Source organism: Diorhabda sublineata, chromosome 4 (assembly GCF_026230105.1).
Source record: "Diorhabda sublineata isolate icDioSubl1.1 chromosome 4, icDioSubl1.1, whole genome shotgun sequence".
Taxonomy (NCBI): Eukaryota; Metazoa; Arthropoda; class Insecta; order Coleoptera; family Chrysomelidae; genus Diorhabda; species Diorhabda sublineata.
Window position 1 is genome coordinate 466,504 of NC_079477.1, and position 27,911 is coordinate 494,414.

Below are 27,911 nucleotides of genomic sequence, written 5' to 3' on the forward strand. Positions count from 1 at the left end.
TGATTTTAAAATCAGATTTGAAGATATGGATCACCTAAAGTTTCAATAAATAGATCTAGTCCATAAAAATTTTGAAAATGGTCAATGAAACTAATAAATTTTGGAACTAATGATCTTTACATTTCGGGAATCCCTTGTAAACAAGAAGCTACAACTTTATGCCTTTACAATAAAAAAAAAACCATGATTGTGACCTTGATATTCGATGTTGTGGGACCTTTTTTGGACGAGACGATTCTCTGTTTTCCTTATTGAGGATTTTCGTTGCAAATCACAAATTTTTAAGTGAAATAGTTGTTTTTAATAACAATGTTTGTTAAATTCAACACACACATACACAAATTCAGTTTTTACAGATTAAAATTTTAACGAGCGGATCGATTATTATCGTCGTTCCGAACCGTCAAACAGTCCTCGGTACGGTGATGATTCTGCGCAATACAAATCGAAACGTTTAAACGTTTAAAATAAACCTTAAGATCTATGGTATCGTGAATTTTAATCCTAGAAAAAGATTTTAGATGTTTCACGTTTTTTTAATAGGTCAAACTAACTTTATATACTAATATTTTATGAAATTATCATTTATGGTACTAGAAATTGGTATTAAAACCTTCATCTTGACACGCTTTCTCCTTATAACCCGTCCAATTCTCCCTTCAAATATTTATTGACGTTCAATAACATTTAAATCACTTAACATCTCAATTTCCAACGTCGACACCACCCGCTATCAAAAATGTAATTTATTTTTCCATACAGAGAAAAACTTAATTATTTTTTTTATCGATTTCGATCGAACGCGTTGAATAGTGCTCGGTTCCTGATGCGTCAATTAGCATAATATTTCAATTACTTGATTGACGGTTTAGCTGATTCATTGTGAATGAAAAGATTGCAACTAATGCAACTGGTGGCGGGCACGCAATCAATAAAAAGTTACGTCACTTAATGTATTTGAAAAACTTTACCAAACAAAAAGATAAAGATAAATAAAATAGCTGATAGAGCTAATGAATAAATTAACATTTTATAACCGAATTGTGTCAATTTTATTGTACTAAAATTCAAAATTTTTCATTTTATAATCGACCAGGGTGTAGAAACCTTCAAAAATGATACAAAAAAGGATGTGAATGTAATAAAATTGGAAGGAAAAATAATTTTGGGGGGCGATCTGAGGTCGGGAAGTGGTTTTAAGGGTAAAAAACGATTCATTTCGTTTTCTAACAAAACTGCAAGTTCTATAGTGAAAAGTTGAAGGGTAAAGTTGTAAATAATAAAAAGATCTACAACTTTTGTATCTACACTTTTTGCACATAACCTCAAAATTTATGTGAAAAATCGAAATAAACAAAATTTTGGTTTTTCATTTTTATTTGTTAAGGAAAACGTTTTTTTTTTCACGAAATTTGGCGAAAACTACCTTCTAATTTCCTACTATAATTTATTTAAAAAGAATTGTTTATGTTTTCAACCTATTTTGACACAAAACGGAAAAACCGCCCTAATTTTTAATTGATAATTATCCCATTAAGATATCAGTTTTTTTTTTAAAGTTGATGAAATTTTCGTACGTTTAAATCTCTACTTTCTGACGGTGTGAAAAATATTAAAAAATATTACCATCACCACGGTAAATTTTCTCAGAAAAGACAAAAAAAAACGGAAAAACTCGCATCCGAAAATTTTTTCAAGTTATTTGACTCGTAAAACGTACAATTATTAGTAATTTTTTACAATTTTACACTCTAATTACACAAAATACGCGATATTACATTATACTTTGAAAAACATAAGTAATTAGAATATAAAATTTCAATTACTTACGTTAAAATTTAAGATGCGAGTTTTAATTCGTTTTTTTTTCTGGATTTTCTGAGAAAATTTACCGTGGTGATGGTAATATTTTTTAATATTTTTCACACCGTCAGAAAGTAGAGATTTAAACGTATAAAAATTTCATCAACTTTAAAAAAAACTCATATTTTGAAGGGAGAATTTTTTATTCAAAATTATCGTGTTTATTCGATATTAATTCATAATAAGATGGAAAAATAAATATTACAAATCAAATAGATTAAATAATGACATAAACAGGTGAGTTTTACTATCAAATTACATGAAACAGTCAAAAGTCTTTTGTAAAAGATAAAAATAAAATATCAAATAATTGGTTTTTTGAATTTTCCACATAAATTTTGAGGTTATGTGAAAAAATTGTAAATACAAAAGTTGTAGATCTTTTTATTACCTACAATTTTCCCGTTCGACTTTTTTCCATAGGACTTGTTGTTCTACCGGAAATCGAGATAAACCGTTTTCTAACCTCAAAAACAACTCACCCCCTTCCCTTTTCCACCATTAGACGACCCGTAAATAATTTTTCCTTTAAATTTTATGATTATCTCCGATGGGTTTCCCCCCTTTTATTATTTTTCAAAAATTATTGACCGCGGTATATCTACTTAACTCGTATTTCTCTGAAAAATCTAAAAACAAAGACCGACGAAAACTTTCCATTCTCCCTTAACCTTTCCCATCAAAATCAAATATCCTCACGGTCAACAATTACAACGAAAAAATCTTGCACCTCGATAAACAAAAGAAAACGCCAAGGGTTGTTTTTGTTCTGTGGAAACGGTTTTGGTTCAGACAAGTATCCCACGCGGGAACCGACTATCTCCAGGTCACGAATAACAAGGGGGGATCGGAGAATGTACATCCGAGCGGAATTGTACGTGAACCGAAAATTAAATATTTTCCATCGGAAAAAGAATTTCCCTTTTTTTTATTTTGTGTAAAAGTGTATATTTAACGATTGTAAATCAACGCCCAACAAGAATTCGCGATTCTCCATTGTACAAATTTCTGTCAAATTGTAAAATTGAAATTCTTCGCGCTTCAAGGAAAATTTCGGTGTACATTCAAACATGACGAAGGATTTTGACAACTTCTAATTCTATCAAGAGTACAATTTTTGTCTACTGGCGACCAGGACTGGTGACCTGGTGCATTATCTTGATGAATCAACACTTTCTTCTTAACCAAATTCGGTCATTTTCGTTCGATTTCTTCGCTCAAACGTTGCAATAATACTTGCCGTTGATAGTTTTTCCTTTTACCAGATAATTAATGAAAATTATTCCACGCGCATTCCAAAAAAAAACGACGTCGTGATGATTTTTGCCGGTTCTTTTATTTTAGGCGTGAAATGATGGACGCACGTTTCATCTATGGTTATAAATCTCGCGCAGAGCTTTCTCATATCGAAATTTTCAATTAATATACGATGTATCATAATTTTTGAGATGCCTACTGTGTCTGCCAAACTCGCGCACCTTCAGTCGACGATCTTCCAGTTTCATTTCGTGGATTTTCTTCAACATTTCTGCAGTCGTCACTCTCATTTGGTTTTTTAAACCCAATATTTTACCGTCGATAACAAAACTCATCGTTTAGATTGTTTGGGCTACTAAACAAATACTAAATAACGTGGAGTCTTCGAACTTGAAACACGTACTGTGTAGGTTATGTACTTTCTAATACACTTATATTTGTCAAGCAACTACCGCCATCTCTAGGTCAGATCAGGTACTTTTGGGACCATCTTCGTAGAATATTTTTAAAGTATTTCTAGCTTCTGGTAGTTAATTAATTATCTAGATATTCTTGTTTGAAATATTATGATAATTACGTAACTATATCAACCTTTAAATAAATATTTTTGAATTTCATTTAGTAATTAAAACTTTGTTCTAGTTTTGGCTTAACTTTTATATATCAGTTTTCGCCGAATGGGACAGATATAAATGAAACAACTTTTATTATTATCAAAACTTTTGATAAATTGTTCGCAATGACAGTTTACGGAAGTTCTATTCTTATAAATGTTACAAAAACCTTCGAGTTTAACTCATTACTCACGAGGAATTCTATTTACTTTAATCCTTTTGTTTAAAAACTTTATTTGATTCGGTCCCTCGCGAGGTCATTATATTGACGTATTATTGATTTAGTAAACTATCATCGAATAAACTAAAATTTCATTAACGAAACGAATCTATGTGTAAGTATACATTCTTGCGATTATATAGATCCGAATAGACAAGAGAAAACTTTGTTAAAACTCCAAACGCATCTCGGACTAGTTTTATGTAAATTCTTCCTTTCTATCCTATAGAAGAAGCTCCAAAACTCACCGAAACTTCCAACTTCTCTTGGATTTCTATCATAGTAGCCGAGTTGCGGCGGTAACCGGATTTTCAACTTCCAATATCTACAATAACTTCATTGTTCTCGAATAAACCGTGGATTGCAATAACGATGCGCTCGACCGATGCGCTTCGTGGTTTTTCACCAAAAGCATATTTCGTTTGAGCATTAAAGTTGACTTCAAAGCATCGTTGCGAACAAGTTTTGGATGCAATTTTAGATAATAACGTCCATTTAGAGGTAAATTACAGAAAAAGAGACACCGAAAATGTTTCGCGTTACCTGGCATTTGCGGGCGTTTCAATATGTATCAACGCTTCATAATATTCATTACATTAAACAGTTTCAACTAGAAGCTCAAAAAGTTTTTGCTCCAATACCGTCTCTAAATAACCTGAAGGTAAAAATCGCATGGTGTTAGATTTGGTGTAGAACAAGCTACTAATCCAGCGACTGGGTAGAGTTACATTCAATTAATCATCAAGTGTTTCGGCAGACCACCTTTTCGTTTACCTGAAATATCTCCGTGAATATTAAATGATTTGATTTTGATAATTCAAACATTTTGTTGTTATAACTATCGGCTTTTCCCGGGCGATAGTAAACAGTTTTAATTCAAATTTTTTTCCCAAATTCTGTCACTCAAACGTATCGATATTCTTACCTGCCGATCGGATAAGGGATTTTTTTCTCCCAACATCGACTAGAGGGAGTGGCTTCTGCTTGAGGGTTTTTTTTTTATTACCACTAAATGCTGACCCCTACCGGATTATGTTTTAGGAAAACTCCATCTCAGACATCCCTCGGGATGGTTAAAACTTTGATGGGAATTGAGACCTGAAGAGAATATGCCTGCGAAAAGTGGAAGCTAACTTTACGAAAACGGTCGTAGTATTTTCGAATGGTTACTATTAGTTTTTACGATCGATCAGTCCGATGAATATCAATTTTATTTTACACAAAGTTATTTTGGAAATATTAGAGAGAATAAACAGTAAAAAATTCAGTTCCCAAGCTCAAAATTTTTTGATACAACCTAAATGTCGAAGGGAGTTAAATCTTACGAATACTGTGGACAATACAACAAATAGTTATTCATGTAATTAGCCAATCAAAGGTTGAAAATCCTTAGGGATGATCCGCAAGCACAGAACATTCGTTTAGACCTTCTAAAATGGGTTAAAGTCGTGGAAAGCTTCACTGGCCGATTATAAAAAGACGTCGCAGTGAATTGCATACAATATATTAGGATTAGAACAAATTTACAAAATAACAAACGAATTTTGGGAGTTATAAAATTTGTCGTTGATGGGAAGACCTTAATAATGCGTTTTTTCACGCACCACTGCGTAAAATAAAGTACGAACCTCATTTTTATTATTATCAATGCGCAAATCTAATTTGTACACCGCCAGTGTGGAACAAAAATATTTTATATGTCACATACCTATATCTCGTTGATACAGATCGCTTTGTTAAACCGACTCAGATTTCCGATCTGCATTACAACGTCATACAAATAATATTTGCCTCATATAATAATTATTATTTAGAACATAATACCGTTTCTACTGATAAGATCGTCGTACTGTTAACAAAGTAATCGTGCACATCGGCCATTTTGAAATTGTGTTTATACAAAAGGTAAAAATGAAATAAGAGTATTTATTGTTTTATTCGGAATATAATTTATAAAACATCAAGGGTGTGTTTGTACGAATTCAAGTGTGCGAGATTTAATTATTATTTTTGCGTTTTATACTGTTCGCGTTCAATAACAAATATTTTAATATAAATATTCTTAACTAGACTTCTTACGAGCTGATACAATTATAACAAGGCCAATTCTACAACTAAGGGTGAAACTGGAGGTTAAACTAAAGTTAAAGTATGATTTAAACTCTAGTTTAAACCAAGAAATAACAAAATTGCTCTGTTTTACAGGTCACCCACATTTTTCTGTCAGTTGTTATAATTATAACCAAAATTTTTCTATGATATTTGTTTTTTAATTGCTTAAAAAACTATTACAAACAAAAATTAACAATGAACAAAACAAAACCGTGCAAAAATCTTCCGTTTCATGATAATCTAAAGTTTTACCTATCCCCAAACCGCTGGTTAGGTTTAAACTGAAGTTTGTCAATAAACGCCACCCGTGAAACGTGAAAAAAACGATTATTTCTAGCTTAAACCGACGTTTGAGGTTTAAACTGAAGTTTTTCAATAAACGCCATCCATGAAACGTGAAAAAAATGATTATTTCTAGCTTAAACCGACGTTTGAGGTTTAAACTGAAGTTTTTCAATAAACACCACCCATGAAACGTGAAAAAAACGATTATTTCTAGCTTAAACCGACGTTTGAGGTTTAAACTGAAGTTTGTCAATAAACGCCACCTATGAAACGGGAAAAAAACGATTTTTTCTAGCTTAAACCGACGTTTGAGGTTTAAACTGAAGTTTGTCAATAAACGCCACCTATGAAACGTGAAAAAAACGATTATTTCTAGCTTAAACCGACGTTTGAGGTTTAAACTGAAGTTTTTCAATAAACGCCACCCATAAAACGTGAAAAAAACGATTTTTTTAGCTTAAACCGACGTTTGAGGTTTAAACTGAGGTTTTTCAATAAACGCCACCCATGAAACGTGAAAAAAACGATTTTTTTTAGCTTAAACCGACGTTTGAGGTTTAAACTGAAGTTTGTCAATAAACGCCACCTATGAAACGGGAAAAAAACGATTTTTTCTAGCTTAAACCGACGTTTGAGGTTTAAACTGAAGTTTTTCAATAAACGCCACCCATGAAACGTGAAAAAAATTATTATTTCTAGCTTAAACCGACGTTTGAGGTTTAAACTGAAGTTTTTCAATAAACGCCACCCATGAAACGTGAAAAAAACGATTTTTTTAGCTTAAACCGACGTTTGAGGTTTAAACTGAGGTTTTTCAATAAACGCCACCCATGAAACGTGAAAAAAACGATTTTTTTTAGCTTAAACCGACGTTTGAGGTTTAAACTGAAGTTTGTCAATAAACGCCACCTATGAAACGGGAAAAAAACGATTTTTTTTAGCTTAAACCGACGTTTGAGGTTTAAACTGAAGTTTGTCAATAAACGCCACCTATGAAACGTGAAAAAAACGATTATTTCTAGCTTAAACCGACGTTTGAGGTTTAAACTGAAGTTTTTCAATAAACGCCACCCGTGAAACGTGAAAAAAATGATTATTTCTAGCTTAAACCGACGTTTGAGGTTTAAACTGAAGTTTTTCAATAAATGCCACCCATGAAACGTGAAAAAAACGATTTTTTTAGCTTAAACCGACGTTTGAGGTTTAAACTGAAGTTTGTCAATAAACGCCACCTATGAAACGGGAAAAAAACGATTTTTTCTAGCTTAAACCGACGTTTGAGGTTTAAACTGAAGTTTTTCAATAAACGCCACCCGTGAAACGTGAAAAAAATGATTATTTCTAGCTTAAACCGACGTTTGAGGTTTAAACTGAAGTTTTTCAATAAATGCCACCCATGAAACGTGAAAAAAACGATTTTTTTAGCTTAAACCGACGTTTGAGGTTTAAACTGAGGTTTTTCAATAAACGCCACCCATGAAACGTGAAAAAAACGATTTTTTTTAGCTTAAACCGACGTTTGAGGTTTAAACTGAAGTTTGTCAATAAACGCCACCTATGAAACGGGAAAAAAACGATTTTTTCTAGCTTAAACCGACGTTTGAGGTTTAAACTGAAGTTTTTCAATAAACGCCACCCATGAAACGTGAAAAAAATTATTATTTCTAGCTTAAACCGACGTTTGAGGTTTAAACTGAAGTTTTTCAATAAACGCCACCCATGAAACGTGAAAAAAACGATTTTTTTAGCTTAAACCGACGTTTGAGGTTTAAACTGAGGTTTTTCAATAAACGCCACCCATGAAACGTGAAAAAAACGATTTTTTTTAGCTTAAACCGACGTTTGAGGTTTAAACTGAAGTTTGTCAATAAACGCCACCTATGAAACGGGAAAAAAACGATTTTTTTTAGCTTAAACCGACGTTTGAGGTTTAAACTGAAGTTTGTCAATAAACGCCACCTATGAAACGTGAAAAAAACGATTATTTCTAGCTTAAACCGACGTTTGAGGTTTAAACTGAAGTTTTTCAATAAACGCCACCCGTGAAACGTGAAAAAAACGATTTTTTCTAGCTTAAACCGACGTTTGAGGTTTAAACTGAGGTTTTTCAATAAACGCCACCCATGAAACGTGAAAAAAACGATTTTTTTAGCTTAAACCGACGTTTGAGGTTTAAACTGAGGTTTTTCAATAAACGCCACCCATGAAACGTGAAAAAAACGATTTGGCCTGGTACCATATGCCAATTACCTATCGTGGCTTCAATACACAAGTTCCCCAACGAAAATTTTTGAGTTCAATCGAAAAAAAATCACAGGGAAGTAAATCTAGCGAATACGGAGGTTGAGCTAAGACTCGTTTCGTGTTTGGTCAAAAAAATCAGTCACAATCATACTGTAATATGACGGCGTTATGTCGTAGTGGATTTTCTTTTCACAAATTTGGTTTACAACGATTTTTGTCACGTATATGCATCAAAACAGTCGAGTGGTATTTCTTATTGACCGTTCTTTGGACTGAAATCATTTTCAACTACACTTCGGCAATAAAAAAAAAAAAAGCAAACGAACAGCGTCACCTTGATTTTTGACGTGCCTATTGCTAAATTATTGAGTAATTTCGCACTCTTAAACCTACGTCTTGTCACTATTAAAGGCCGATTCATAAACTTGACGTTGTTGCCGTTAACCTAAAAATTTTGTTATTCTTTTCGACGTACGCTGTTTGTTTTCGCGATTATGGAAAATAACAAAGAGAAATCAAGCTATGCCAAAAGTCCACAATAAACAGACCGATCGGCAAACGGTAACTACGAATGGTTTAACGCTTTTCAATGTTTTTAATTTTGCAACAGCGACCATCAACGGCAAGCGGAAAATCCAGCTTATGAATCGACCTTAATAATGCGTTCAATGATTGTAGTGTCCGAAGCATCTTGTTTGTGACCTGTTCTTAATGTTGTTTTTGCAGAAGATTCTTGTCTTTTGATACGACTCCAACGTTGACACGTTTTATACTCGAAATAATGTCCATCCGCTAAATCATCTTCAGCTGGATTTAATGAGCGAGTGGCAGGAGGTAAATTGTCGACGATTGACACCTTACATAGTTTATTTCTTCACTTTGTATTATAAAGCGGTCATCGAGTACCATTTTTCTTATTTTTTCTCATGTTGGTCGACGCAATTTTTGGCCTTGAAAATATCTCTTTTGTTTTGGAATCCCCTTCGTCCAGTTGAATTTAATTAACCATCCCTTAGAAGCCTCTTCCGGTTTATGAATAATAAAACTGGTTTTAATGGACCAATTGTAAAACTTGTTAAACTTGTATGATTATATACAGGGTATCAAAAAAAGTAATACAATAAAATCTAAGCTGTTATTTATCCTGCATGCCTCACCATTTCGATATCCACGACTTATCAAATCAAGATAATAGAATATCCTAGTCGTTGTTTGGTATAATATTATCAGAAAATATAAGAAAAAATCATTAGATTACTACAGAAATTATTAACTAGGTCAAAAATAGAAATCTGCGTGTCCTTTAAACTATACAGTCATGGGGAGACTTGTCCTTTAAACTATGCAGTCATGGGGAGACTTGTCCTTTAAACTATGCAGTCATGGGGTGACGTGACCTTTAAACTATGCAGTCATGGGGAAACGTGGCCTTTAAACTATGCAGTCATGGGGAGACTTGTCCTTTAAACTATACAGTCATGGGGAGACTTGTCCTTTAAACTATGCAGTCATGGGGTGACGTGACCTTTAAACTATGCAGTCATGGGGAAACGTGGCCTTTAAACTATGCAGTCATGGGGAGACTTGTCCTTTAAACTATACAGTCATGGGGAGACTTGTCCTTTAAACTATGCAGTCATGGGGTGACGTGACCTTTAAACTATGCAGTCATGGGGAAACGTGGCCTTTAAACTATGCAGTCATGGGGAGACTTGTCCTTTAAACTATGCAGTCATGGGGAGACGTGGCCTTTAAAGTATGCAGCCATTGGGTGACTTGGCCTTTAAACTAAGTAGCCATTGGGAGACGCGGATTTCTTGCGTTGTTATACAGAGTGCTTCTGAATCCATGAGACAAAATTCAGGAGGTGATTCCTTATATGAAATTACGATGGATTCTTTTCTATAACAAAATGTCTTCAGTGATAATTCTTAAAAGGAGGTAACTGAAATGAAATGAAACGTTTAGAAAAAAAAAATGCGACTCAATTTAAGTCATCTTTGAGGAGTTTAATATCGGAAAGGTGTGGGCTGATGAAACTTTGTTGTGTTGTTTTGTTTCACCCGGTAAATTTCATGTCATGAATTTGAAAACACCCTGTATATATGAGACTTGTCAATGTTTTCTACAGTAATACGTATTTATACGTTTTTAAACATATAACATTCACGAATATAATTAAAACACACTTTCGAAAATTGTTTTTTCATTTTTACACGATGTAAGCAAATTCCGAATTGTGTTTTCTCAAACTTTTTCAGTTATTAAAATGCAAAAGTAGATCCGAATTCGTGATCTTGTGTAATTAAAGAAAGTATCATTCAAAAAACATTATCTATGAAGTATTTCAAACGAAATTTTTTTGTATTATCTAATTTGGAATTTTATGAATGAAAATCCGTTCTTACTGATCTGTCTTCGTATTTTATGTTTGTAAGCAAAGAATTTTATCGTCTCAAAACGATTAGAGCCTTGATGGTGAATGAATGTAATGAATATTTACCTAAGACATTTCTCAATGTTTGTACGTGTAGTAATTTATAAGTCCAATGTTTGTACAATTAACTGGGGTAATAATATTTGATAAATGTCGTCGTTATTTACGGAAAAGACGAAAGGACTAAGACGATAATACAGTTTGTCTCTATTCAAGTATGTATTAGGTGTCAATGTATTGACAAAGCACTTCTCCACAATCAATTTTCCACCGTTCCAAGATGATTTTTATTATATAATTATCAGAAAAAAAGAAAAGATCAAACATAATGATTGTAATCAACATAAAGTCTGGCAACGTTGTCGAAAAAAACGGAAACGAAGAATGTTCGTGCTCCAGACACTAGAAATTCTTAAAAACGGGCTCTGTTGCCGATGCGCTGTGTTCTGGACGACTAGTATCTGTGATTTCTTCTCGTAGGGACCACTCTTCGTTGAAAAACGCATTGATCAAGATAGACATCAATTTAATTAGTTACAGCAACCGTTTTTCTATTATATTTTGTTGTTAAAACTTTCTATTTGTTTTTAAGAAGGAAAAACATTCACAAAAATTTATTTGCGTCTATAAACTATAAGAAATAAAAAGGACCCAACCTCTCAGGATTGACAAGTTCGTTCAGCTCGACCACAAACTTTTCTCTTCGGCCTTTTTAAATTCGAAAAATAAAAAAACATGAATTGAATAGAGGCGTTCCGCTTACTTCCTTTCGCAAGTACGGCAATAAAGAAACATCCAGACCTGGTGGGAACATCTATATCACTAACGACTAAAACTTTTTGAGGTTAGAACGGTTAATTTAAATAGTATACATAAATTCCAGTCGTATACAGGGGAAAAGTTCAATCATCAAACATATTCTCAATCTATATAATATTAGTAAAAATCCAATCAATTCATATATATATTCAGTTCGTTATATTATTTGTTTTGACGAAAATTCGAGCGTCATTTATCGTTTTTAACGTTTATTATTGACACCCTTATAAATATTACATTTTGTTATGTAAATACTGCACGTCACATACGAAAAAAATAAATCGTAAAAAATATACCGGAGTTGACCGTATCTCGTTAAATTCTTGTGTAAATAATGATGAAAATAACATTCTGAATTGAAAATAAACGACAGGTCTCTGCTATATATATATATATATATATATATATATATATATTTTTCTCCATTATTGCCACATCGACTGCAGCACTTCACTTTTCGTTCCATTTAGAAATTGCTCTGGATCATCGACACGTTGTTTTTTATTCTTTTTGATTTGTGATTGATGTATTCAAGTATAATTTCATTTTACAATTAGATATATCCAAGAACTTCAATTGGATGACCAGAACGTTCATTGGTGTCTGTGAAACCACGTTTAAATTTATCAAACCATCAGCAAATGGTTGTTTTCGATGGACAATACTTTCGAAACCATTCCTGAGCTTGTACAATAGTTTCTCTTAAATAGCTGTCACTTTTTTCTGACTAATCGAAATTTTACACTTTTCAAAGTTGGTACTTCACAAACGTCAAATGGATTTAAGAATGGTAGCGCCATCTTTGTGTCAGTCACACGACTTATTGAGTGATGTTATATATGCTTTTCCAAGATCCATATTTTCTTTGGGGGGCGCGTTTCTTCGCGCGTTTTAATCAGGAAAACAGTTTTTTCAATTCGACATAACTTTACAACTCGTGATCATTATTTTTTACTTTTGTACTGTGGGCACTAAGTAAACTATTCCATTATGTAATTGGAATAAATTTTAGGCTACAAGTGTTTGATAACTTTCTAAAAATTCTGAGGTTTGTTCAGATTTAAATCTCTAATTTCTAAGGGTTCAGAGTCGTGAAATCAATTTAAATATCAGCATTTTTGGAAAAATGATATATATATATATATATTAGGCAACGTCGCTTAATAACTAATCTGATATTTGTTTCAGCCGCGTTTATTTATTGTGGAATCAATTACCTAAAACGTCAATTAAAAATATGCAAATTGGTTGGCAAAAAACATAATTTCGATTCGTAATTGAAATTGAAACGTTTTCGAGATAATTTATCGGTACTGATTGATATAGGTGATATTTTTGCTCTATCGAACGAATCTTTTGGAAACAATCATTTTTCAGAAAGTGTATGTATCTTCCCCCATAACTTATTTTAATATTTTATCATTTTTTCATATATTTATAATGAAAAATCGTTAATATATTCATAATTCTTTAATTTCTTTTTTATATTTACCTTTTGATTTATTAAATATTAAAACATATGGAAATTTTGTTCTAAGAAACCAAAATATTTTGAAGAAGACGGAATTAGGGGTTGAAACGTAAATATTTCTGTTTTTTGAAATTACTTTTTTTTATTTAAAAACACCTGAAATTAAGACGAGTTTACTGATTTATTTTTTATAGATTCAGAACGAAAATAAATAGATTAAATTATCTAGAAATGTCTGTGATATCACCAAAATTTTGAGAATTTTCTCGTATTTCCTAGATTTGGGACTTTAACAACCCTTCTACAACATCCCTATACGTGATTTTCCTCATAGTTTTTAGAAACGTTTAGAATACTATTAAACATGTGACCAGATCAAATTTTCAAAAAAAAAATCGATATTTCTCATATTTTCCATGAATATTTACGATTATAGATAACTTTTAAAGTTGCTGAAATAGTTAAAAAAGATCCAGCTCCCACATTTTCTAGAAAGAGCAGGAACTCTTGAGATATTTCTTGTATTTTCTGGAAATAGTCAAATCGTTGAACTAACCTTAAAAAAATTCACAAAAGTTGTTGAATTTTTGAAAAATTACTAGAATCTTCCAGAACAACCCAAAAAATTATCGAAATTCCTTTCTGTGTACTTTATACTGTCAATTTTTATAAAAATTACACTGGTCAACCAAATTTGAGCTTTTTTTTGACACACGAAAACTTATTACAAATTTTCAATGTACTACGGCCACCAAACAATAAAAAATAATCGACACATCGGGTTTTCTTGTGACATCAAAACACATATTTTTATAAAATAACTAAAAATAAACTTTTATGCGCTATATTTGGCATTTGATAATTCCCTCCAGTAATTTACTAATATTCCTGGATTTGTTTCTATGGATAACGCTTTTTTATTAACGATATATCCTGATAAATCCTTCGTCTTGTTTATCAATCGCACCTCCCAAAATCTTGGGGAAGAAATCCAAATGAAAGTGCAGGATATGTATGTTTAAATACAAATTACATCCCAAAGCTTCATATCAAATTATAAACTCATCGATTCAAGTATTTATTGTTTATTAATTTTTGAGAACATTCATAAAATCCTTCAAAGTTTATATCCTTCATTAGTCCTCGTATTTGTGGACTAAATTCCCTCTTTAATTTTTGCTACGCTGAGTTTGGAATATTCCTTTTTATAAATTTTTTCATTATGCCGAGTTTCATATGCAACGGTCTTTAAATAATCATTTTCAATATTCTTTTGCAATGGAGTAAGATTTTGTTATGGCGCAGCTGTCCCATTCACAAATGAAACTGCAATATTTTGTTAAACCAAGCTGTAAAATAGCTTCTAAATGTCTTGTATACACCCTGTATAGAATATATTGAACAAAAACTACATGTCGCTAGTTTCACCATAAATTTTATAGTCGGCGTCTTACGCATTGAATAAGAGACAAACACATCGCAACTGATTAAGTGTATTTAGAAAAGGTGATAATTTTTTACGCCGACCCATAGAAATGTCTCAAATTATTTATACTTCTTATGACAACAACTATAAAATAAAACGAGACATACTTTATATACAAAATTTACTACCTGGACAGTGATGAATAAACTGCATAGTCTGATCAAGTTTGTCCCAAATCGGTACAAGCTTTTTTAAAGTTTCAGCACTTCCATGTAGGATTTCACGATGGGTCAAGTAAAGACCCACACCTGGGCCGAGTATGTACAGCTCTGACTCAGACTTGGTGGGATTCTGATACGATAACAACCTCCCTTCGCTTGGTTTACAAGTTTAGACCAATCCTGGTTGCCCAGATAAACCCAAGACTGATCTACATCCCATTATTACTTTTAAAATCAAGTATAGGATGGCCGAGGTCGAGTTACCCAAACTTCAACCATGCTTGGGCCATTATTGGTTTGCCTAGGTCGGGTAACCCAGCGTTGCCTCTTCGTTCAAGTCAATTTTATTATAAAAACGTTTACGAAATCATTAATAATGTTGTAGAAATGTTTCCTATAGTCCATTTTATCTCTTAATGGTACAAAGCTACGAAACATCTCTTTTGGATCGACTAAGCATATGTTGGTTGATATTTTAGTATGAAGTTAAAGTTAACGATGGAAGTGGTAAGTTCAAACTGCCCAAAAATCTAGTAAATGGTTTTCAAACCATCGCTTCGACCATAGCATCGAAATTCAGCTGCATAGATATGTATGGTCACGTCAAAACGTCAACAATACTATTTTTTTTGGATCCTCGACCCTCGTTTTCACTAAACTGGTACAAAAATTTGATGATTCGATTCTCCAGAATCTCAATCTAACCACCATTACGCACTAGATATGGTAGAAGGTCGATGGTCTTAAGTCAGTCGTGGTCTGGTTCGTTTTAAGGTGTTTATGTGAAACAATTACTAGATTTAATCCTTTTTTTAATACAAAATAATATAACAACAGTAAAAATTTCTTTCCCAATGGTTTTAAACTGTATTTTAGTTTGACTTTTTAGTTTTATAAGCTATTTCAAACCCATCATTAATGTGTACAGATGTGTGGACGGTTGCTTCTCTATTTTAAGCTCAATATAGGGCACAATTGAGGCCACAAAGTAATTGAAAAACATACTTGTACAATTAATAAAAGAATCTTGATAAATCTAATCGCTTAAAGTTGAAACCAAACATCAGGTACATACATAGTCCAGTCATTTTAGGTTTTACCTGCGGAAAAATCCCTAGGAAACTGAATTTTTCTATACATCTTTATTAGTTATGGATTTACGATAAAATCTACGTCGACATCGTATCGGATAAAAAAGCTATAAAGGTCAAAAGGTCATTAGAATCAGTTTTTCGCAAATATTTCGCGATCTATCGCTCTGAGGTCAATAATGATTATTATAAAAATTGTTCTTAGTAAAATTATCTACAAAAAATGTTTATTGCATTTTCCTGTAAAATCAACCGTTTCCGGAGTAGAGCGCGTTCTTTTTAGATAATTTCCCCCATAGACATAATCCATGATATTCAACAAAAGGTGTTCTTAATAAAAAAATAAATAAGTTTTTGTCGAAATTCAGTAAAATCCAAACAAAAATATACTTTAGTACATATTTTTCGTTCATTTGTTGTCGATATCTTCATATTTTCCATCATTTGTTGAGTCTGCGTTTGAGCTCGATTGGCCGCGGCATTGTCCGCACATTTTTCGATATTTTCCATCATTTGTTGAGTCTACGTTTGAGCTCGACTGGCCGCGGCAACGTCCGCACATTTTTCGATATGTTCCATCATTTGTTGAGTCTGCGTTTGAGCTCGATTGGCCGCGGCATTGTCCGCACATTTTTCGATATTTTCCATCATTTGTTGAGTCTGCGTTTGAGCTCGATTGGCCGCGGCATTGTCCGCACATTTTTCGATATTTTCCATCATTTGTTGAGTCTACGTTTGAGCTCGACTGGCCGCGGCAACGTCCGCACATTTTTCGATATGTTCCATCATTTGTTGAGTCTGCGTTTGAGCTCGATTGGCCGCGGCATTGTCCGCACATTTTTCGATATGTTCCATCATTTGTTGAGTCTGCTTTTGAGCTCGATTGGCCGCGGCATTGTCCGCACATTTTTCGATATTTTCCATCATTTGTTGAGTCTGCGTTTGAGCTCGACTGGCCGCGGCAACGTCCGCACATTTTTTGATATTTTCCATCATTTGTTGAGTCTGCGTTTGAGCACGACTGGCCGCGCCATTGTCCGCACATTTTTCGATATGTTCCATCATTTGTTGAGTCTGCGTAAGAGCTTGACTGGCTGCGGCAACGTCCGCACATTTTTCGATATTCTCCATCATTTGTTGAGTCTGCGTTTGAGCTCGACTGGCCGCGCCATTGTCCGCACATTTTTCGATATGTTCCATCATTTGTTGAGTCTGCGTTTGAGCTCGACTGGCCGCGGCAACGTCCGCACATTTTTCGATATTTTCCATCATTTGTTGAGTCTGCGTTTGAGCTCGATTGGCCGCGGCAACGTCCGCACATTTTTCGATATTTTCCATCATTTGTTGAGTCTGCGTTTGAGCTCGACTGGCCGCGGCAACGTCCGCACATTTTTCGATATTTTCCATCATTTGTTGAGTCTGCGTTTGAGCTCGACTGGCCGCGGCAACGTCCGCACATTTTTTGAAAAGTCGAATGGATTCATTCATATTTTCTCTAATCAGTCCGGTCCAAATCAAATTCATTCACATTTAGTGTTCGCTGTCATGCAACTAATTTAGTTTACGGAGCTTATTTTCTTAATAAATAAATATTTGGAACTTTTTCGATTGAAACTAATAATTTTGTGTTGTCGAGTGTGGACTTTGTTGTTCTTAAGCAATTTTTTATCTGATCGTGGGTTCAAGCGAACCCCTAGTATGACAATAAATTCAATTGACCCGTGTGAATCCATTCGTCTACCGAATACTCGAAATATACATGACATTAACTAACTTTTTATTCATGTATTAGAACACGGGGGATTTGAAATTCAAGCCGCATTTAAATATTCCGTCCTAACCTCGAGGCTAGTGACATTAACTCGGAGTCGAGGTACTTTTAGCTGTTTGAAATTAGTTTTTTTACCGTTAAAAAAAATTTTTAAGGGCTCTTCGAAAGGTGGTCGTGGAATATTTCCGCTTTTTTATAACGATTCAGACAATCTCATGGCAAAATCCACTGACGTATCCAATATTCATATTAATGAAATATTATTATTAAATATGAATATTAACCAGTAGTCGATGCAGGTTAAAAAAATATCTACCCGATAATATCATTTACTAGTAATTTTAATGGGGATCTTGAATATTGAACGCATAGTTTCAATTTGCATACAATGTAATTAATATGTATTGCGGCTTCCGTGCGCCCAGGTGAACATTCTCGCCGTTCATCTATTTAATTAATCCCACAAACAACTTTTTTTATATTCAAATATATTAATACGAACAACGTTATCGATTATTAGATCGATCAATTCGATATGGACACCATGGAATTAAAAAAAAAAAAAGATTTTCCACCATTCAACCAGTTGCCATGCCTAAAGAATTCCAAGCTGATTTATTTTATTAATTTATATGTCTGATGGCACGTTTTAGGACAAATCAACAAACCTACATTCCTACTTATTACTTATTCACACGAATCAAGGTCAGACGGTTCGGATCGAATATCTAGTCGCTTTTAGTTGGAGCCGCGCTGCTTCTAGAGATTAGGCACGCGCGATCTTCAACTTCTACCTTTACATAAGCGGGAAAGATAAGAAAAAATCGATTACGCCGACGTAGCAGCTTCGTAGACGAATGACGAAAAACTTGATCACTACAAAGATCAACTCGACATGAGCTAGTGGACACGTAGTTGTTCTTAACTTCAATATTAAGTTGTAGGCACGTGGAAGTGGAGTCTGCAGTGCGGTTATTATTATTTTAAAATAATAATAAAGCTTCATGAGTGATTTGTATTTTTGCACTAACTACTTTTGAACATTTTGGAAATTGGCAGGCACGTTTCGACTTATTTTCTAGTATATATACGATTAAATATGAAAAAAATCATGATCATGTTTTTTTTTTTTTTCTATATAAAACAAGCTATTAATTATTTGCGTTAAAGATTTGATAATAAAAAAGTCATCCAGTACTTTATTTATATTAAAGTGTTTGTTTTTTTCATCGATACACTCTGTATATATTTAATGTCGTATTATCAAAGGCACACCACACATTTTGTTCTCACTTATAATCATACTTTCCATCAAAATAAAATCCGGTTCTCACTAAAGGCACACAAAGCGTCCCATTGTGCATTCCTGAAGGATTCAACAGTGAAGCTTTCTTACAATGTGGTTACTATTTAAAATGGTTTATGTTTCTATTCGATCGACGGGGGTTTTATGTATTTACATGTCTTCCGGGTTCAATTTAAATGGACCATCTTCCAATTACCGTTTGTATACTTGGGTCGATAAAATCTACGGGGTCAATCCGTGGTTATCTTTTATTGGTGTTAATTTATTTATTCATAAGAATGTTGAAGCGTATTTACAATATTTTCATTAAATTTTCTTCATCTAGAAATAATTTTTTACGTTGATCTAATCCATGAAGACCTCACTTTCAAACCATCTAATTATTATACGGGAATGTAAGGATTGCAAAGCTTCAATTCTACAAAAATGATAAAAAGAAAATTTCGAACTGTTTATATAAAAATATATTGAAAATTCTGCAAGACCCATGACTTATTTTCGTTATTTGTGATTCTAATCTCTTTCGACATTTAATCAAATCAGTTTTTCTTCATCTTCTTTTTCTTTTACCACGTTTCCCTTCTTCAATGACCCAACCATCTAATTCTTGAGTTTTTATGAAACTTTTTGCTGATTAACTCCTCTTTTTATTATGATTATCAACTACTTGATGTTCATGGAAATAAATAGACCTTATTTATCTGAGTCCAAAGACTCAATTGAGCTGGACATATGATGAGAAGAAAACCAATTGAAATATTGACGCAATGGACCCAATGGTGGCCAAGGAGAAGACGTCCGCCGAGGAGGATATATCAGCATTGAATATAGAGAACTGGAGGACAAAATGTCGAAGAGATTGAAAGGCTTGATGATCATGATGATGATCCAATGTCAATGTTGAATCTTTCTGTTTCAATTCCTTTTAAATATCCTAAATTTCTTCACTACAATTCCTTGTGGCTTGTTACTCCGCTGTAGGAATTGTTTAACGTCATCTTGTCTAGCTTCATAATTATCAGCAAGTACAAAAAATTCTAACAACAACTACTGCGAGGTCTGATTATTCCCCTCGCCACACACCTTTCCATAAACTTTTTCTATTGATCAAAACAGTGCTGGAAGTCCTGTCGTTTATTGTTTTACCGCTTCCATCGACTCGAATCGGGTTCTTTTCAATGCTCATTTTATCTTTGGTAACAAAAAAAATCGCACGGCGCCAAATCTGGTGAGTACGGCGAGTGTTTGAGCACTAGAGTACGTTAGCTTCTTCACCAGATATCCTGATGCAAAATCGGGTGGTTGTTTACGAACTCGTTCTCGCAGTGTTGACTAAACTGATAAATAGTAAGTCTGGTTGACAGTCTGACCCTCTGGAACTCATTCTTGTCGAAAAAAACGTTCAACATTGCTTTGAATTTTGATTTGCTCTATCGGCGCTCACTAGAGCGTTTACACCACTCAAAAACACGCGCACGAGATAGAGAATTGTCCCCGTAGATCTCCTGCAACAATCAGTCGAAGTTTTTTTCAATTTTACGAAACCCACCCCGTGTAGGGCGCCCTCTAGGCGCGCAGTCTCGATATTTAATGACCAGACCTCGTATAGCTTCAACAATTTATGGCTGCTTTTTCTTACTACATATGTTTTGAAATTTTCCCATCATTTTTTATGTAATTGAATTCATCTAACTTTTAATACGATTTTCGTTCAGAATAATATCCCAAAGTAATAATTTCCATCATATTAATTCAAATGTACGAGGTTTTATAGCTTTTCTTTTCACTAAACATTTAATACCGCTCCCAGAAGTACCTGGCTTGACCTATAGATGGCGGTAGTTTCTTGACAAATATAAGTGTATCAGAAAGTACATAACCTATACAATATGTGTTTGAAGTTCGAGGATTCCACGTTATTTAGTATTTGTAACCTAACCTCAAATCTGTTTACCGATTTTTTTTCCTATATTACGCTTATATATACTAAATGCGCGTATTTTTTTTTAATTTAAGAAAAATATCGAGATGCATTTATTTCGTAATATGTTATACGATATATGAATAACTAAAAAGAATTTTTCTTCCTTTGTGAAATAACTATTCAACGAATCTACGGGAATTGTGAACGCCGTACATATATATACACGCGTGTATTTTCATCATATGAAAAAGTTATTAGTTTCGTTCCCCCGATTCTTCTTTCATTGTGAAATTCTGCACATGTTTCATTAAATCTTTTTCCTCTCGTGCACAACAAAATCTAGGCCAGTCTAGTGATACGAAATTGATATTCAATTCCAGATAATAATTATTTATTGAGGTTATGTTCTGAATTTAGCGACCATATTGAGTTTTTTGGTAGCTTTTCTTCGTCCCATTTATGCGTACGAAGACGGTTCTTGAATGGATCCCGCGCTTGCTTCAACGGAACAATTATGAAGATGTTTCCATCAAGTTTTATAACCACGGAAGAAACCCCAAACCAAATAACAATCAAAACAATGAAATTAAAAGTGAGAACAGGTTTCAAAGACTATTCCATGTGCTAGCAAGGTTATGACCTCGGTTTTTTTGGCATAATTTCCATTGATTATCTTGTAAAAGGAAAAAAATATCAACGACGTTTATTACCTGAATGTTTGAGCGAAGAAATCAAGTAAAAACGGCAGCATTTGGATAAGAAGAAAGAGTTTTAAAAAGATAATACGCCAGCTCACATATTCATAATTGAAATGTCCAAAATTAATTAACTAAAGTTTGAATTACTGTTTCATACACTATATTCACCAGATTTAGCCCCCTCGGATTATTTTCTGTTCCTAAACTTGAAAAATTAGCTAGGGGGTCAAAGATTTTGAGGAGCTTGATGTTTCTTATTATAAAAAGAGTTTCGGATTAATTGAAGAAGCTGAAAATTTTTAAAAATATCCATTATTATCAACAATACTAAAATGGATGACATACATTGAAGAAATAATATTTTTATAACGAAATAACGTCTATTAGATCGAAATTTCTCAATAACTGGACTATACAGGGCATACATAAAACATTTACGTACTTTTGTATTCATTTTCGAGATAATAAACTCTATCTCCGTGCCATTATCTTCTAAATGCACGTGTAATTCACGTGAATAACAGGCCGGAAATTGTTCGAAAAGTAAAACTTGAAAATTATTGCGAAAAACATTCAATTTTAGCACTACATTTTTCAAAATAACATAGCGCGTTCGGATTAAATCGAAATATAGAATTTTCGACGAAAAAATCGCCCGAAATTGTCACTCAAGATTGAGAACACAAAAAATTATATACCCCGAAAATATTTTGATCGATAGAGTCTTATAAACATTCCCGAATCAATAATTCCAGATCAGAATAGGAAACGGTAAAAATATGTAACAAAAAATAACTCTGGGGGTCAGATCTTGAGAATACGGTGGATGGTGAATCAATTCGCAGTAAAATTCGTCATACTACACCTCGGTGTAGAAGGTGTTTTCTCCTTATCAATCGTCAATTCTCTATTCTTTCTGAATCTTCTCTACATGCTTCTACTTATTTTTTCCGTGGACGCCCTTTTTCCTTCGTCAATTCAGTCTGTATGTCCCATCTAAGACAAAAATTTGGCTAAGAAGAAAGAGTTTCATCAAGATAATGCACCAGGTCACACTTCAGTTATTGCAATGTCCAAAATTGATTAGTTAAAGTTTGAATTGCTATCTCATCCACCCTATTCGCTAGATTTATCCTTTTCGGATTATTTTCTGTTCCTAGGCTTAAAAAATTAGCTTGGTGGTCGATTCCATTCGACCCATCTTAGCTTGACCGTGCAGTACTTGATAACTATGACTTCGTATACGGTATCCAGGAGATTATTGACTGATTAAGAACCAAATATTCAATTATGAGCTGAATTAATTTTTTTTCTATTTTCAAAACGTCTTCAATCTCACAATTTCCCAATGTGCGGGCGTCTAAAAAACTAAGATTTGAGGTTCCGATAATAAAAAGCATTTTGTTTATGATCTATTCAGAATTTATTGAAAAATCTCAATTTTTTACTTTATATTTAATCTGTTTCTAGTTGTTTGAAATTGCCGTAATAACCCAACAGTTCATCGTTGTCAAGTTTTTCTGCTCTGAGCGCTTCGTTTACTTTCATCGTTTCTAATTTATCGAATCTATCTTTGTACTGGAAATACTTTGCTTTCATCATCTCTGTAACAAAATGATTGAAAAACTATTAGTACGCCAATACTTTATCCAGTTCTTTGAGCCGGTTATGAAGGCTCGAAGGACCAGAAAACTATTTTCGGTCGACAAAAGGTTATTCACCTGTCAGTTCCTCGAAAGATTTCTGTTTACCGCCATAGTCGCTTGGCAGTAAGTCCAAAGAAACGTATTTGGTCAAACTTTCAATATTCTGGTGGTGATAAATCTAAAATATATATTATATAAAACGAGAAGAATTCACTTTTAATACATATCTACCCTATCTCTCAGTTTTTTGCTTAACAAACTTTTGAAAATTGTCATTAAACCTTCCAAATATGACGGAAGTTTCAGGAAATGTGCCTGTTGTATTCGGTTACTTTGAACTTGCTGAAATAATAATTAATTATAGTAATTTACGCGAGTTGTGGAAAGAGTCCAAGTACCTGAACGACGAAGGTCCATTTTTTCAATAAAGTTGGAGTTATTTGTCTGGAAAGAGATAATTTGACGTTTGAATAATCGAAAATATATACATCGCCCATCACCAAATCCTCATGCAACCTTATTTCTTGTATATGATTCAAACCGCTCGCAAACGCTTTAACCACGTCCATTTCGTTAACATCCCCATCTTTAGTCTTTGTCACAAATATTCTGAAGAATGTTGGTGTCAATTCGGGTATAAGAACAATAAAACTAAAATAAACAAACATTTTTTTCGTCATTAACTGTTGTTTTCACTTTGGAATTAACCTCGTTCAAGCTTCTCCATTTCGGAAAGAAATTAATAAATAAATGATAGGTGAACCCCCTCTGCAGCTCTATTACTACCAATTTCCAACGAAACAAAAAGAAGATTCAGATCTATCAACAGAAACTTGCGTTGAAGTTGAGTTTCGAAAGAAAAAAGGTTTGAATTGATTGCTTGTAATCCATCACTCGAATTGTTTGCTACTAGATGATGTCGATTGATAACACCAGTTACCTCTGGCTTATAAACCCACGATGTTGTCCAACCATGACAGAAGCTCCATCCATAGCCAACGAAATGACGTTTGGAAATCGATTTTTCCTTAAAAAAATCACTAAGGTCCATTAAATATCGATTCACCTCTAGAAATTCGTTTTCAAAGTTTTCGCGAACAATAGCTTTTCATCAATTTCTTCATCCATAACAAATCGATACCAATAATAATGCTTTATTGCAGATAACTTTCCACATGGAATCTCATTTCATCAAAACGTTTTTATACAGTGCTGTTACCCTAAAGAATCCCTTTGATTGAGTGTACGGCTTTCCATATATTGTGAGCCATCATCGTTGTTAGTGCACGTTAAAACTTACGATTGGAAATCTCCATTGTTTGTCACATCTCCTGTGGACTCCTAGTGACCCATCTGGACCACTTTGAGGATGCTACCACCTACTCATACTAAATTTATGTAAACTGTTTTCCAGAAAATAATAGTGAGAAGCAAAATCAATGAATTCTAATGCAGTTGGGCTTAATTTTATTACAACAATGGATGGTACAAAACTTATTGTTTCAAAAGCGTTTTTAAATAATAAATAAATATTTTTCCTCCGGAATCCTGGAGCTTTTTTTTGAACAAGTTTCTCGCATGAATTGTGGTCAAGGTCAAGCAGATTCTACTGGTTTTTTCCTCTTCGGATTCATTCTTTCGACTGAATCCGTTATTATGTATAATAATAACCTTTTATCTAACTTTTTTCCTTCATAAATACATCTGCTGAATGAGTTTGGTATGTTGTGTCTTATTTAGAACTCGGGCTTCACTTCTTAAAGGTTTTAACACTGTTTTATATGAGTTATTTTTTTGAAATGTTTCGAGTTAACATTTCTTTGAATCTACTACCCAAAATTCGAAAAAGTATCCCATGTATTTGTTCCTAACCTCAAAATTTTCACCCTGAAATGTGTTTATACACTCATAAATATTTTGAAACGCGAATAACTGGAAAACTAAGAGGAATTCGTAAAAAACTATTCATACGAAAAATGTAGAGCACAAAGTTTTCTATAAAAAAGGTCTCTAGTAATTTTTTCGTTGGAGTTACTATTTCTGAGTAAATCTCCCTCAACGTCGAAAGCGGACGCTCCGCTCCGGCTCTCGGATTTTCGAAATTTTGGATCGCGAATAACTCGAAAACTAAGAAGAATTCGAAAAAAACTATTCATACGAAAAATGTAGAGCACAAAGTTTTCTATAAAAAAGGTCTCTAGTAATTTTTTCGTTGGAGTTACTATTTCTGAGTAAATCTCCCTCAACGTCGAAAGCGGACGTTCCAGCTTTCGGATTTTCGAAATTTTGGATCGCGAATAACTCAAAAACTATGAGGAATTCGAAAAAAGCTGCCTTAATAAAAAATGTAGAGTATGAAATTCTCTAGAAAAAAGTATTCCAGGTATTTGTTCCTAACCTCAAAATTTTCACCTTGAAATGTGTTTATACACTCATAAATATTTTGAAACGCGAATAACTCGAAAACTAAGAAGAATTCGAAAAAAACTATTCATACGAAAAATGTAGAGCACAAAGTTTTCTATTAAAAAGGTCTCTAGTAATTTTTTCGTTGGAGTTACTATTTCTGAGTAAATCTCCCTCAACGTCGAAAGCGGACGCTCCGGCTTTCGGATTTTCGAAATTTTGGATCGCGAATAACTCAAAAACTAAGAAGAATTCGAAAAAAACTATTCATACGAAAAATGTAAAGCACAAAGTTTGCTATAAAAAAGGTCTGTAGTAATTTTTTCGTTGGAGTTACTATTTCTGAGTAAATCTCCCTCAACGTCGAAAGCGGACGTTCCGGCTTTCGGATTTTCGAAATTTTGGATCGCGAATAACTCAAAAACTATGAGGAATTCGAAAAAAACTAATCATACGAAAAATGTAGAGCACAAAGTTTTCTATAAAAAAGGTCTCTAGTAATTTTTTCGTTGGAGTTACTATTTCTGAGTAAATCTCCCTCAACGTCGAAAGCGGATTTTCGAAATTTTGGATCGCGAATAACTCAAAAACTATGAGGAATTCGAAAAAACTGCCATAACAAAAAATGTAGAGTATGAAATTCTCTAGAAAAAAGTATTCCAGGTATTTGTTCCTAACCTCAAAATTTTCACCTTGAAATGTGTTTATACACTCATAAATATTTTGAAACGCGAATAACTCGAAAACTAAGAAGAATTCGAAAAAAACTATTCATACGAAAAATATAGAGCACAAAGTTTTCTATAAAAAAGGTCTCTAGTAATTTTTTCGTTGGAGTTACTATTTCTGAGTAAATCTCCCCCAACGTCGAAAGCGGACGTTCCGGCTTTCGGATTTTCGAAATTTTGGATCGCGAATAACTCAAAAACTATGAGGAATTCGAAAAAAACTGCCATAACAAAAAATGTAGAGTACGAAATTCTCTAGAAAAAAGTATTCCAGGTATTTGTTCCTAACCTCAAAATTTTCACCTTGAAATGTGTTTATACACTCATAAATATTTTGAAACGCGAATAACTCGAAAACTAAGAAGAATTCGAAAAAAACTATTCATACGAAAAATGTAGAGCACAAAGTTTTCTATAAAAAAGGTCTCTAGTAATTTTTTCGTTGGAGTTACTATTTCTGAGTAAATCTCCCTCAACGTCGAAAGCGGATTTTCGAAATTTTGGATCGCGAATAACTCAAAAACTATGAGAAATTCGAAAAAAGCTGCCTTAATAAAAAATGTAGAGTATGAAATTCTCTAGAAAAAAGTATTCCAGGTATTTGTTCCTAACCTCAAAATTTTCAGATATTTACGAAATGTTCACTATATAGAAGCAAATATATATCAATTGCGGGAATACTTGAGATAAAATCTTAGTTTATATCTTCGAAATAGGAAATTCAGCTCAAGAATTTACCAAAATAAGTACTCACGCTGTATTATCTACCAATATCATTTTATCCGAACATGGGTGTAGGTTACGATAAACTTCTGGTACAAGATCACGTGACGTATAATACATATCTATATGCTGTTTGGTTTTTTCTATACTAAACTTGCAATTGACCAAAATAAATTCTATCATACAGTCATCTGTAAAAAACAAACGATATAATTGGAAAATTCCATTTAATTTTCCACTTACTCGGAATTTCTGGGAGATGTTTTTGAGTTTCCACCCATTCTCGAACGATTTTAATATCTTTGTAAACTTCTTCTTTAGATTTACCCCAAAATTTTCGCACTTGGTCGCGATTTGTTTTTAAAAAATCCGTATCCATCTCATTCGAGTCAAAATTGAAGTAAAATTAATATCGATTGCGAACGCGTGTTATTTAAATTTAGTTGTAATCTCAAACATTGTATCATATTGACTTTTATCACGTTTTCAAAAATTTGCAATCATTAAAATTATCGCTAAGCAATAATCAAAAATATCAATAAACTTGTACATACAGAAAAGTTCGTAAAAATACAAATATTTTTCAGTTTAAAATTATTACAACGGGTCGTTATAATTTTTATGATAACTCAAATAAAAAAAAATTATT

General features: G+C 33.2%; 2 protein-coding genes across 8 annotated transcripts in view; one reads left to right on the forward strand and one right to left on the reverse strand.

The window, feature by feature from the left end:
• The window catches only part of LOC130442549 (uncharacterized), a 375,907-nt gene that overhangs the window by 249,475 nt on the left and 98,521 nt on the right, over positions 1–27,911 (forward strand). The window lies entirely within an intron of this gene.
• Positions 23,144–27,831, reverse strand: LOC130442550 (clavesin-1-like). 3 transcript variants are annotated; one of them, XM_056776747.1, is made up of 6 exons: positions 27,506–27,831; positions 27,294–27,453; positions 23,804–23,849; positions 23,637–23,747; positions 23,481–23,583; positions 23,144–23,363 (listed from the first exon to the last, which is right to left on the reverse strand). In XM_056776747.1, the coding sequence occupies exons 1-6, from the start codon at positions 27,639–27,641 to the stop codon at positions 23,215–23,217; spliced, it is 705 nt and encodes a 234-aa protein (XP_056632725.1). In that variant the 5' UTR covers positions 27,642–27,831; the 3' UTR covers positions 23,144–23,214. The 3 variants fall into 3 exon arrangements, with proteins under 3 accessions (XP_056632725.1, XP_056632724.1, XP_056632722.1); XM_056776746.1 differs by having other exon boundaries at positions 23,804–24,014; positions 27,506–27,704; XM_056776744.1 differs by having other exon boundaries at positions 23,145–23,363; positions 23,804–24,056; positions 27,506–27,704.